Raw genomic sequence first — 14,739 nt, forward strand, 5'->3', positions numbered from 1 at the left:
TACTTCGTTTTAAATAAGCATAATAATAACTTAGCTACGAGACATTAATGTAAAAAGGTTGAACATAACTTACAATGATTAAAAATAGCGTAGCGTTACACGGACAGAATTTCGACTTACACACTCAAACGATCTCTATCATAAATCTTATTATTATCATAATTTAAAATTAAAATTAAGATTATTGTTATATCTTATTAAGTTAACATTATGATAGGGATATAGAATATAGATATTGATAATTGATATAGATATTTGATCGGATAAAAAAAAAGATAGAAAAGTTCTTCCTCAATTTATCGTTACATAGATCGTTACATAGCCTTTATAGGCGAAATTAGAAATTGAATTTTCATTTACGACCCCTGAACTATGCTCAATTAACAACTTTTTATTATTTAATATTATTCTTATTATGAATTATTTAAATATTATATTTTATTCTTGTGCATAGTTGACTCGTAATTTTTACACCGTTGCGTCGAGCGCTGAAAGTTGGTTCATGCCTCGGTTCCGGATTTTCGAACGTCCTTGCGTACTATTTTATATCGTGTACTTTGCGTTTTGTAACTTGTACTCTTGTCATTTTTAGACGTTCTTCATCAATAATTTGAACCTTTTTAATTGTATCTTGTACATTTGAGCTTTTTGGACGTTTTGGTCTTTCAAATCTTTGTTTTTGTCTTTAAATCTTCATTTTCGAGCGATTTGCGTCTTTCGTCTTCGCACTTATTTATTTAACTATTACAACTAAAAATAAGGAAATTACATTTAAAAACTTTACATATTGGAACGATATTGCTACTAAATATATGTTCATTTGGAGCACTATCACAAACTCTCATTGGGCGCCGATAACAGCGCAGCAGCAAAGCACAGCGCATACAGTTGGGCTTTTAAGTGTGTATCCTCAAGTTTCGCAGATATCTGCGCCACAGGTTTCGCTTCCTTTACAGCCACCTGTGTACTCTGCGTCTTCAAGTTATCCCTCTTTTCCAACGCAGCAGCCTTGGTTATATCCGCAGACGCAGGGTTAACCTTGACAAAATGTTCAAGGGCAGGCAAATCTTGCAAGTCAATTCATGCAGGCCGCACCTCCTGATATGGTTCACTTATTTTCACAACCTGACTTTGTTCAGGACATGATGAAGCGTTTCTTTGCAAACTTGAAAGGGGATCCTGTTAAACCACCCTTCGAGCTACCGACTACCTTTGACAAGTTTCCTCCGCATATATCCGCATACCCGTTTCCATCAGCACCAAAGATACCTAGCACGTTGGGTACTTACAATGGTCTGACCAATCCAGATGATTTTTTACAGCGTTTCGAAGGCGCAATGCGCACTCAAGGCTGGGTGGATCTGGTTGCGTGTGCTTGTGTGCGCTATGCGGTATGCGGATTGTATCTGATTCCTTTGTTCTCGGTACAGCGGTTGCTTAGCTGTCAAGTAAATTTCTTTTCCATAATTATATCCGTGATTCGGGGGAGTCAGTTATGGATGAGATTATCATGATCTGGGACGGTTCTAGAATTAGGGTTTGCCTATAAATACAAACCCTAATCATCATTCACCGGACACGGCACATTACGTAACCATCACATACGATACACATTACGTAAAACAGCATCATTCAGCATCTTTTCAAGGTTAACAGGTTAGTCTTTTGTAAGCTAGTACCTACGACCTTATTTGGGGCCTCTTGATCGACGTCCGTTATCGGAGGTGGACTTAATCACTTGGCCACCCCGCCGACATCATCATGTCGGCCAGGGTTATTCACGGTAGCCGGACCGGAGAGCCACGTTCTAAGATCCTTAAACCCCTCTTTATGTATTGAGCAGGCATATTAAACCCCACGGTTAAAATATGCATGATCAATTTATATATATATATATATATATATATATATATATATATATATATATATATATATATATATATATATATATATATATATATATATATATATATATATATATATGTATATATATATATATATATATATTTATATATATATATATATATATATATATTATTTTTATCATTTTAATTAATGTGCACTTTAGTCCCCGCACATTTTATTCGCGTTAGTCCTTCGTTAAATTTTTATTGATGATGACGAGCCATGATCGTTTGTTTAGGTAACCTCGTTACCCATTTCATTATTTTAATTAGTTTCAGTTTTCTAACCGAACATGTTTGAGTTGGACTGCCTAAGTTTCAAGTTCGTTCTTATAAAAATAATCAAAAAAGTTGGGGTGTTATATGGGGGGAAGCAAAAAAAAAAATTGGTTTTTTTTTAATTTTTTTTCAGGCATCAAGATCACACGAAAATATGAACATTTAGAAAAGACACTTCGTGATGAATGTTATTATTTAGGCGAAAAACACAATCGACAAAAATAACATTCAAGATAATATTGTTCGTGAAGAATGTTAACGTTTTTTTTTCCATGTTTTGTGAAGTAAAATTTAGCCCGATTTATAGTTTAGGGCTTAGGGTTTGGTGTTTTGGGTTTATTCCATAAACCCAAAACACCAAACCCATAAACCCAAAACACCAAACCCTAAACCCAAAACACCAAACCCTAAACCCTAAACTCTAAATCGTTCGTGTTAAAAACTCAATCTAAATCCTAAATCTAAACCCTAAATCTAAACCCTAAATTTCTAAATCCTAATATTTAAACCCTATAAACCCTAATATCTAAACCTTAATATCTAAAACCTCAACATACGCTCGAAAAACACGATAATTGTTATATATTAGTTCTCCGAGCGTTTTTCCGCCAAAATAAAAACATTTATCACAAAGTGTCTTTATTAAATGTTCATATTTTCATCCAATCTATAATGTTCGTGAACAAAGTTTTTTCAAAAAACGAAACAAAAAAAAAGATTTTGCTTCCCCCGCTTTGCCCCGATTGGTTACTTCCCTCTTGATCCTACCAAATAAAAAAAGAATAATTTAATATATATATATATATATATATATATATATATATATATATATATATATATATATATATATATATTAAATTATTCTTTTTTTATTTGGTCCACGTTATATTCGACCTTGAAATGGACAACGAAATGAGTACCGAACGACACCCGACTTTAATTAATTTCAAGGTTCATTTTTGACATTAAAATGAACACCGAAAAATAGACACGAACACCTCTTGCTCTAAGGAATTCAAATTTTCTAAACAGAATCCAATACAATTGATTTTTTCTTGGGTCTCGAGTCAGATAAACGGTTTTGATTCAATTATTGAATATTGATATTGATATTGATATTGATATTGATATTGATATTGATATTGAATTATCTAAAAAATGTATCTATTACTATCTACTAATCTACTATCTACTAAATAAATACAATAAATAAAAAACAAAAATAAACTAGTACTCCGTAATAATCAAGGGTGTCGGTGTCAAATCCGAAAATTTAGAGGTTAGAATTGAAATTTGGAGATCTAGAATAAGCAACTAATTAACGAAGCCTGTTTTGTCAAACTAGCCGTTACAACCTCATACGCTCTTCACTTTTTGTCTTCCTCTCCCATCTCTCTTACATCAACAATCATACATACTCACCTGCTTAAACATAACACACATCACAAATTTTCTATTAATTCTTCTTCAGAAATTTCATCATCCTATTATTATCATTTTTTTTGTTGTAAAAATGTTTACAGAAGGGTTAGATGAGCGTGCGCTGAATTGGGTAAAGCAGGTATTGTGATTCTTGATAATTTAATTTCATTTCTTGAATTTATCGTTTAGGTAAGATGATTTTTTTAGGGCAAATATAGTTTAGTACAAAAAAAGTTTGAATCTTGAATGTTAGTATTGTGTAACAGGGATCAGAATCAGAGAAACAAATTCTTGATTCTTGATTATATACCCATATGAATTTCTATAATTTCGTAGTGGTTATTGATAATTTGCATATCCCCTATATGTGTGTGTAGATGTGTGGTTTATTTTGTATATTAGGGTTTAAAAACTGATTGAAAAATGTTCTGCACGTTGAATTTATATGTATATTGCTTGTATAATGACTTCTTTCTTTTTTTTATTCTGGATCAAATGCCTAAAAAATTAGGGCTTTTTTTGGTACTTTTCCATTACAAAAATGGTTCTTGAATACCATGTTCATAATTAATGTAATTGTTGAATGTTTTGTTTATAACAATGATTGTGGTAACTAGCAGGGATCAGAAAAGGAACAAGTTCAAGTTCGGTCGCCTTTACGAGAGACTGCAATTGATCATGAATACTTGTTTCCTAAATCACCCCTTTCATTAAATACGACAACTTATAAATCCTCTAATGTATTGCCACCACTTAAATTCCATTCGAGCCTGCTTGGATCTCATAGTCTTGAGCCAAAGAGTTACAATGAGTTTGATTATGAAGATGACGATGATCTAAATGATCATGATGGTGATGATTATGATGATCATGATGAGAGTGTGGGGTCAGCTTCGGACGATATGGACTGCACGTATTCTGAAGAAGAAGAGTTTAATGAAGAAATTTGTGATGTTAATCCAGTTGAAATGCCTTCTGTACTAAATGGACCTATTAGGTCAACTTTGAATAAAGGGACAATAAAACAGGATCTTTGTGTTAAAGTTCCTCGAAAGACTAGAAAATTTACGGAAACGGGATGGCATGGTGGTGCAAGCACGCAACCGAGTTCGATTTCAGCTGCTAGTCGTTTGCGTGAGATGTTACAACCTCATAGTGCCTATGTAGGTTTTTGTTTTTAAAGATAAGCTTCCAAAGTTACTGTTTTTTGGTTTTTAAATGCCACATAAGAAAAAGTTAACACCTTTAGCAAATATTTAAGAGTTGGTTACTTAATGGGCGAAAAGTGGTTACATTTTTATGCAATTTTACATTTACTGAATTCAAATTTCTTGGCTTTATGATGAATGTAGGGTACCCCGACAGCAGAATTAGGAACGCCAAGTGCACCTCCGATTTTCGAAGAAGTAGGACACATTCTCGAAGATCAAGAAGAAATAAGTAAAGATTCTTCACGGTTTTCAGGAATTGAGCAATCACATTATGAAGTAAATATGCCCGAAAAAATCGTTGGTGATGATGAACTTGCTCATGATGACAGGTTAAATTCGTAGCATGTGCTTTTCCTTATTAATGTTTATTTTGTAACAATAACTTTTTTTATAAACGTAATCATTTAATGCACAGGGAAAATGAAGCTGTTCTTGAAAAGACAGAAAAGGCAATGCCTAGTTTGGAAACAAATTTACTAGATCATACAACTTATTACAACAGGTACTAAATCCATTTGGCCAATTATTTTAATCACTTATGATGCATAATTTGATTTCATTTAACAAATTTTGGCAGTGCTAAAAATCCATGGCAAACTTTGATCACTTATGATGCATGCTTCCGTTTATGCCTAAACGCGTGGGCCCGAGGATGTACAGAAGCACCCGTCTTTTTAAGTGATGAATGCCGGCTTTTACGCAGTGCCTTTGGGTATGTTACCTTATTGTTTTCCTTTTTTATATTGTAAAGATCTTAAAAGAGTCTGTTTTTTTTTACAGACTACACAAGTTATTGTTGCAACCTCGTGGCTTCAAACCAGTAGAAAGTAGTGGTAATGAGAATTCGGATAAAGAATGCTCCTTGAAAGTAAAGAAAGTGATTGGAAAAATCCGGGTCGAAGGTACGGTCAACTTTAAACTTTATATCAAGAAAAGAAATTTATATAAAATTTTGTTAAAATTTGTGTATGATTTGGCAGTGAGAAAAGTAAGAATCATTCCACAACGAAAACTTAAGGACACGTACTCGCAACAAAGTGCAATATATGTACAAGCAGGAGTTGAGTACATTCGACATGTTTCTTCCGTTGTAATAAACAAAATTAACAAACTAGGTCTCTCTTCATTTTCACTACCGTGCGAAGGTTCGTTTTAAATTTTTAATATTTAAATTACAAAATAAATTAATATAGAAATAGGAATTAACAAAATGATGTCATGTTGCAGAACCTGTAACGTGCTTATTGCGCCTTAAAAGTTCTCAAGAACTTACAGAAACTGATACATCTATTGGCATTTGCTTGAGGCCAGGAACTGGTGATTCACATGATTTGTAAGTCAACGTTGAAGTAAAAAAAAAAAAAAAATTAAACTTTTTGGTCCTACAAATAAATTAAAAAAGTTTTTTTTAATTAATTTTTGTATGTCACATTAGTTTCCCGGAAAATCAAGGTGATGCGCTCCTGCTAGAAGTGCAGGGCGAAAAGAGAATTATTCAGGGTCGAGCAGTTATTCCCGTTTCATTCCTACACGATAATCCTGTAAGTTTTTTCGGTTATATACTATTCATATGATGATGATATAATGATATAAATAAGTGTGATATACGGAGTATAATATAATTAATAATAATTTAATGGTATGCAGAATGATAGAGTAAAATGGTGGCCGATTTATCATGAAGACAACGAATGCATTGGAAAGGCGCAGCTTTCGATCACTAGTACAATTACGTCTGATGAAACTGCATCCCTTAAGGTTGTTACAAATGTTAACTATCACTTAATGTTCCATTTTTGTTTATTAAATAATTATAAAATATGTTAACAGTGTGGACCTGTTGTGGAAACACTCGCATATGATCTACTGTTGGAGGCTGCCATGCGTGCACAATGTTTCCACGCACGTAACTTGTGGGTAGTTGACCCGTGGAAATGGTTGTTGACTGAGTTTTCTGATTATTATGGAGTTTCAGAGTCGTACACTAAACTCAGGTACTCAAATTTATTATAAACGATGAAACTTTAATGTGACTTTAGTGGCAGAACATTTAAATCATGTCATTCGAAATGTATTTTAGGTATCTTTCTCATGTGATGAACGTTGCGACACCAATAAAAGATTGCTTAGAGCTAATTTACGAACTACTTGTACCTGTAATGAAAGCTAGAACCGAAAGAAGATTAACAAGACAAGAGGTGAAAATCTAATAATACTTAGTATTCGATTTAATCCATGAACCTTTTCAATTTGTATAATTTGTTATATTTTATTTTCAATACTTGCAGAAAAGCTTGTTATTGGACTGTGAAACACAAGTGGAGAGTCTACTTGCAATCTCTTTTCAAAATTACAAGTCGTTAGACGAAAATTCAGCTACGGGTTTATCAGACGTTTTAAGTCCAATTCCAGAAACCGCTGCACCAGCATTAGCTCCAGCTGTTCAATTATATACGCTTATTCACGATATTCTTTCGCCAGATGGACAGGCTTTGTTGACCAGCTACTTACAGGTATGTATATGTATATTTTGGGTTAATATTGATAGGGTATTGTTGGGTAACTTTTTAAATTTAGAAAGTTGTGTGTTTTTCAGGCGGCAGCACGAAAGCGATGCAGGAAGCACATGGTGGACACAGACGAGTTTGTGGCGAGCAACAGTGACGGATTCCTTATGGATTCTATTGCAATTACTACGGCTTATTTGAAAATGAAAAACTTGTGCATTACTTTGAGTGATGAAATAAAGACAGATATCAAGATACATAACCAGCACATACTACCAAGGTAAACGAAAAAATGTTTAAGTTCAGTACAATGTAGGCTTCTTTGGCCTCGTTATTTTATCTTGTATGGTTAAGGTTATGTATAAGGAAACGGGTCAAATGGGTAAAAATTGCTCAAAGTCTATATTAAATGCATACAACTCTCCAAACCGTTTAATTCACGAATTTAAATTGTTAGATCAAACTTTTGATATCTTTAGAAAAATGGATACAAGTATGAGCTTGTCAACCCAATCTGGGACGTTTTGACCCATATTAAAATAATTGTTTCATACTAAACCTATCTGAACATTACCTACGAATTAGAATTTTTGCTGATTTACTTGTTAAGGATGAGGTATAAATGTTACCTACGGATTTGAATGACTTATTATCTTCAAAAATTCAAGAATCAGCCAGTTGACTTTCATTGACTTTTGGGTTTTGACCAAATTTCTGTGAAACTGAAAAGTTGATGAAATATTTGTGATCTTGGGATGATTTGAGACAAATCGAAATTGTTGGATTTCTAAAAACACGTACAATTGATATAGCTCCTTTGAAAAAGTGGACTTTTTGCAAGTTTTGACTTTTGTTGACTTTGTGTTCTTGACATGACTTGTTGAAAAACTGGACTTCCCGATCCCGACCCATTTTTACATCTCTCATTTGTAGTGTTAAAGATGAAAAAATTGGTTAAGTCAATGAAATCTGCATATGTTGTTAGAAATTCTAAATATCTCACCATATTGATTTGGACATTTTTCCTTTACGTTTTACAGCTCGATTGATCTTTCAAGCATCACGGCAGAAGTTTACAGCAGTGAATTATGCAAACGGTTAAAAGGATTTCTATCTGTGTGGCCGCCTTCGAGCCCACAGCATCACGTAAACGAACTTCTTATCGCAACTGCTGACTTCGAAAGGAATCTCGAGTCATGGAACATCAGGTTTGTTATATAATACTTCATTTCGTTATCTTAACGAAAATTATACGTCTGTGAATTAAATAAAAGTTGTTGGTCTACGTTTCAGTGTATCTCAAGGTGCTGTAGACTCGAGAAACTTATACCATAATTATATTATGGTTTGGGTCGAAGATATGCAATTATGCTTACTTGATTTATGCAAGGCCGAAAAGGTACCATGGGCAGGAGTAATCACAAACTATTCTACTTCACCGTTTGCTGAAGAGTTGTACGATAAAATTAAAGAAATGTTGGGTGAGTATGAAGTTGTGATTAATCGATGGCCGCAGTATACTTCGATCTTGGAAAATGTAAGTTATAATGGTATCTATACATCGATTCCAAAACTTTTTTTTAATGCTAAATGTTTTTTTGTTCATAACTGAAGGCTGTTGCAAACGTGGAAAGAGCAATCGTGAAGGCACTCGAAAGACAGTATACCGATATTTTGACACCGTTGAAAGATAGCATTCCGAAAAGGCTTGGGATTCAAGTTCAGAAATTAACAAGACGACAATCAAACGCTCCATATTCCGTTCCTAATCAGGTGAGAGATTTCTACTTTAAACAGTTTCAATAAATAAATAAATAAACAAATTTGACTTAATTAAATAGTTAATAACTTTTTTTTTCTATATGGCAGCTGGGAACGTTTCTTAACACAATCAAGAGAATCGTCGATGTTTTACATTGTAGAATCGAAGAAAAATTGAAGTCATGGATATCGTATCTTCCTGTAAGCGGCGATAAAAAGTCAACTTACGGAGAGCAAATGAATGCGGTTACCGTTTTGTTAAGAACAAAGTACAAAATCTACTTGCAGGCTGTGGTTGTCAAGCTCACTAGTAATGTAAGTAATCATTGGAGTGCATATTAAGGATTTATTAAATTTTTTTATTATTTTTGCTTAAGGCTAATGAGTAATGAATAATTTACAGATTCAATCAAATCGTAGCACGCGACTTCAAAGAATTTTGGAGGAAACAAAGGAATCAGACGGAGAGAATGAAATTCGCGAGCGGATGCAGTTTTTATGTTCACAGATAGTGGTCTCTGTTTCGAATTTGCATGAGGTTTTTACGAATCAAATATTCATTGCGAGTTCTCGTGGTTTATGGGACAAAATGGGACAGGTGATTGAGTTAATATTTTATAATAATCTTTTTATATGCAATTAAAAAGAGCGTGTTCTGATGCGTTTATATGTATGACATGTAGATTGTGCTGAAGTTTTTGGAGGGTAGAAAGGAAAATCGCGTATGGTACAACGGATCTTATTATGCTCTTGGTGTAAGTTTTTTGTACTTAGTTTTTTTTTTTTTTGGTATATGAATATTGATTTTAAAGCGACGTGATATGGTTTGTTTTGTAGATTTTGGATGATACGTTTGCTTCCCAGATGCAACGATTGCAAGGGAACGCGTTACTTGAGAAAGATGTTGAACCACCTCGATCGATCGTTGAAGCTCGATCCATTCTTTGCAGGGATACTAACAATGCAGCAGACACCTCTACTTATTTCTATTAAATAACTACATGTATACTTTGTGTAAAATTGCATTTATTCATTTTATATATAGCCAATTCTTTTGTAAAGAAATCATCTTCATATGAAGAATAATAAATTGATCGTTAACTGGTTGACTTGATTTACAATTACAGATCTGACAGGTAAACTTCGAATATTGGATTATAAATGAAATAGGTAAGAAACGGGTCAAAACTAACCCAAACAGTTTTTAAACGCGGAACGTAATCATAATCATATTTATTAATACATCATCTTTGAAGTACTGAAATTCAAGTAAACAGAGTTAAAAAGTATTCAGGGTAGGGAGTAATTAAGAGTAGGATTCTGGTTATTCAGCAATATTTTTAGTTTTCAAACTCCATTTTATCCAGTAAATTATTACATAAACTTGTTGTCTATTCTATATCAAATTTACATTACATCATAGTGTGAAGTGTAAACTGAAGTAAAATGTGTCTACAGAAAATGAATCAACTATGAACTTCGTATGTTTCAACTGAAGCAAAAAACTGTGATCTACAGTTTGTACTGGTTATCGATAATTTACATCTTCTCTTCGTTTTTTATAATAATTTGAAATCTTGAATGTTTTGTTCATGACCATGAATGTGGTAAGTAGCAGCGATCAGAGAAAGAACAAGTTCAGGTTCGGTCACCTTTACGAGAGACTGCAATCGATCATGAATGCTTGATTCCCAAATTGTAACATCCCGCCTTTTTCCGTCAACTTTTCCGTTTAACTATTTAAGTTCCGTTAGATGTTTATAACACATCTCGTTAATATGCGTTTGAATTATCTTGTTAGGTAATTCCCGCACCCGATTTAAGTTGAGGGACCAATCTTGCCAAATGTTGAAACTTGTGACTAGGTCAAAGAGTCAAACTCTCATTCTATCCATTCATTCATCTCTTCCAATTTCTTAATACTTCAACTTTTCCTCTCAACTTCAAGAACAAAGATTCATCATCCAAAACCGAGCTAGTGATCTTCTTGCCAAACAAAATACATATTTGAACTCCTCGTGATCTCCTCTTCGATTTCATACCGGTTTCATCAATTTTGGGTAACTTTCTAAAATCACTAATCTTTGTGTTCTTGAGATTTTTAAGTTATAAGTTTGTTAATTAGTATCTATGGCTCAAGTCTAGTTTGTTTATGTGTTTTGTATGCTCGTTTTTGATATTTTGGAGTAACTAGTTCATATGGAAAGTTAACATGCTTAATCTTGAGTTTTAAGTGTTCATGTGTTGTTAGATGCTAAGACTTCATGTTTTAATCTTGTTCCTAGTGTTACTAGCTTCATTATGATGTAAAGATTGATCAAAGAAACCTCTTAAACTTGATTATGAAATTTGGTAACTTTTGGTTAGGGTTTCATGAACTAGGAATGGATTTTGATGCATTAAATGACATGAAGTGTTAATTATAAGTGTTAAGTTGTGTTGTATGCTTAATTACCTTCGAAACGGCATATTGTTCATGTCTTTTGGTTACCGAATCATTTAATAGCATTTATGACTTATATGCATTGAATGAGGGTCACTAAATGCGGTTTTTGGTTGTTGTATGCGAAAGTTTGATTGATGATAAGTGCATAGTTGTGTTCCTCGTCAAAATACCTTTCCGGTGATATAAAATACATGTCTTGAATGTTTGCGGGTTGTAATTTGTGTTGGTTTATGTTTGGACTCGTGCACTTAGGAGTTTCAGCAACCAGGGTCTGGAAACAAGCCAAGACGCCGTCCCAATACCCAGGACGACGTCCTGACTTTCAAACCTAGACGCCGTCTAGGGGTCCAAGACGCCGTCTTGCCCTTCAAAGTGGGACGCCGTCTAGGCCTTTTGGGACGCCGTCCCATAAGCCTAAAGTGGGCTGTTTTGGTTGTCATTTAACGAAAAATGTTTGGGACGTTCTAGACCTCCGTTTCACATGAGACTTGTTCCAACATGCTTATATATGATTAAAAACTTCAGAAAATTCGTTCGAGGCCCGACCCGAACGTGTTGACTTTTTCGTTGACTTTGACCCGACCAAGTTTGACTTTTAATCAAACTTGACCAATTACTTATGTAATCTTTCTAACTTGTTTCTATACGTGTACCTTGCATGAAACTTGACTATTTGCTTCACATGCTTCGTAATCGAGTCGTATTGAGCCATAGGACTAATTGAACAACTTTGACCCCTCGTGACTTTCGTTATTGATACAACCTATTTGTTTAGGTCAAGACTAGCATTGTTACTGCACGTTTACTTGTCGAAGTACTTTTTGGTTCGTGCATACAAGGTGAGATCATAGTCCCACTTTTACTCTTTTTGAACTTACAATTGGGATGAGAAAACATAAACATTTCTTTACTAAGTGAACACAAGTACAGGAAAACAAACATTCTACATACGAGTTTAGAACAAAATCCTCAATTCGATTATCATTAGTTACACTTGCCGGGTGTAAGCGAGAACTTATGTTGTATGGATCCATATGGGTTTGACAAACCCTCATTCAAACGGTTCGCTACCGTTTACGAATGAAATATAATTTCGAGAAACAGTGTATGTTCTAGCACTAAGTGATGGGGTTCAATGGAAGGAAATGTTAAGCATTGATAATTGGGTGCTCGTGAAACAAACTTTTGGAATGTATTTACTATTATTTCATTGATGCAAATCTTGTGGTTCACTTGTACTTACTTACTTAAACCTATGATTTCACCAACGTTTTCGTTGACAGATTTCTATGTTTTTCTCAGGTCCTTGAACGATACATGATACATGCTTCCGCTCATTATTTGATACTTGCATTGGATGTCGAGTATATGTGCATTTCATGGAGCGTCTTTTGACTTTACTTTAAACCGTGTCGCCTAGATTTCATTCGTATTATAACGTTGTAACTTAACTATTGGTTGAACAATTCTTATAAACTTTGGGAACAATCTTTATTATGAAATGAAGGCGACATATTTTGGTCAAACTTTGTCTTAAAGACTTATGACCACGTAACGGGACCTAAGTAGACGGCGCCGTCAAACATAATTTGGTCGGGTCGCTACAGATGGTATCAGAGCGTTGGTTGTAGGGATTTAGAGTTCATTGGTGTCAACCTCGAGTCATAGGGTACATTGGTGAGTCTAGACTACAACCGGCATATAGACTTGAAGTAGGAATTATTTGACTACTTGTGCATTTATACTCGAACGCTTCTACTCATATCTACTCTTAGTTCATCTTAATCTCACGTTGTTTAATTTGATTGACACGCCACCTTGACTATATGAAATGATGTCGAATGCACATATGAATCAGGGTAATATAATTTCCGGGATTATATTACGGTGACTCATATGAACGTTCCGACATTATGACATAAAGAATTTAAGGCGAGTCGAGGAAAAACTTCTCTTTATCTTTATTCTATATCACGGTTAGTATTATTGAGAATACTAATCAATGATATTCTTGTGTCTTGAAGGAACAATGGCTCCTCGTCGTGTACGCCGCAATGAAACTCCCGAACAAGCTCTCGAACGGATGATAGCAACCGCCGTAGATGCGGCCATGGCCGGTCACTCATCCAACAACAATAATAATAACAACCACAACAACAACAACAACAACAATGGAGCCGGAAACTCAAACGAGGGATGCTCCTATAAAGCTTTCATGGGGTGCAAACCTCACACTTTTGATGGAACCGGGGGACCGGTCGTGCTCACCCGATGGTTTGAGCAAACGGAAGCCGTCTTTAGCATAAGCGGTTGTCGGGACCAAGACAAGGTCAAATACTCCACTCACACTTTCTCCGGAATCGCTCTTACATGGTGGAATACTTATGTACAATCGGTGGGTACCGATGAAGCTCATGCACTCTCTTGGGCCGACCTAAAGGAAAAGATGATTGTTGAATATTTTCCGCGCGAAGAAACCCGAAAGCTTGAAGAAGAACTAAGAGCTTTGAAAGCGGTCGGAAACGATCTTAAAGCTTATAATCAACGCTTCGCCGAACTATCCTTGATGTGTCCTAATCTTGTTAACCCCGAATCTCAAAGGATTGAGCTCTACATGCTCGGTCTTCCAAAAAGCATCAAACAAGGGGTGATGTCATCCAAACCCACTACTCATCAAGCCGCTATGAACATGGCTCGCCAACTAATTGAAACGGTTGACGAAATCGTAGTTCCGGCACCTAAGGCCGAGGATAAATCGGGCGGCAACAAAAGAAAGTGGGAACCCTCCCAATCAAGCAACAACAACTTTGCCAAGAAATCTTTCACTTCCGACGGCAAGAAGGGTTATGCCGGGAACCTACCTCTTTGCAACAAATGCAACAAACATCACTTTGGCGAATGTAGTAAGTTAATTTGCCACCGGTGCCAAGGAGTTGGTCATAAGGCCAACGATTGTAAAAGTGCCACTCCCGTCGCTCGAAAGTGGCCCAATGCACCAAAGACGGGCACTTGTTACGAATGTGGCCAAACGGGTCATTATAGAAATGCATGCCCAAAGAAGAAAGATAACCCCAATACGCGCGGCCGAGCTTTCAACATCAACACCGAGGAAGCCCGGGATGACACTGAACTAGTCACGGGTACGTTTCTTCTCAACAATTCTTATGTCTCTTGCTTATTCGATTCGGGTGCCGATAAATGCTTTGTAT

General features: G+C 35.1%; 1 protein-coding gene across 1 annotated transcript; it reads left to right on the forward strand.

Annotated features, from left to right (window-relative positions):
- The first annotated feature begins 3,696 nt into the window (after nucleotides 1-3,696).
- Nucleotides 3,697-10,077, forward strand: LOC139871205 (uncharacterized). The gene is made up of 21 exons (XM_071858941.1): nucleotides 3,697-3,744; nucleotides 4,226-4,768; nucleotides 4,958-5,145; nucleotides 5,232-5,318; nucleotides 5,394-5,528; nucleotides 5,597-5,718; nucleotides 5,797-5,961; nucleotides 6,044-6,149; nucleotides 6,252-6,357; nucleotides 6,464-6,574; nucleotides 6,647-6,810; nucleotides 6,897-7,014; nucleotides 7,105-7,329; nucleotides 7,413-7,603; nucleotides 8,364-8,531; nucleotides 8,617-8,860; nucleotides 8,938-9,096; nucleotides 9,193-9,399; nucleotides 9,488-9,682; nucleotides 9,768-9,839; nucleotides 9,922-10,077. The coding sequence occupies exons 1-21, from the start codon at nucleotides 3,697-3,699 to the stop codon at nucleotides 10,075-10,077; spliced, it is 3,510 nt and encodes a 1,169-aa protein (XP_071715042.1).
- Nucleotides 10,078-14,739: the final 4,662 nt, after the last annotated feature.

Source organism: Rutidosis leptorrhynchoides, chromosome 10 (genome assembly GCF_046630445.1).
Source record: "Rutidosis leptorrhynchoides isolate AG116_Rl617_1_P2 chromosome 10, CSIRO_AGI_Rlap_v1, whole genome shotgun sequence".
In the NCBI taxonomy this organism is placed as follows: domain Eukaryota; kingdom Viridiplantae; phylum Streptophyta; class Magnoliopsida; order Asterales; family Asteraceae; genus Rutidosis; species Rutidosis leptorrhynchoides.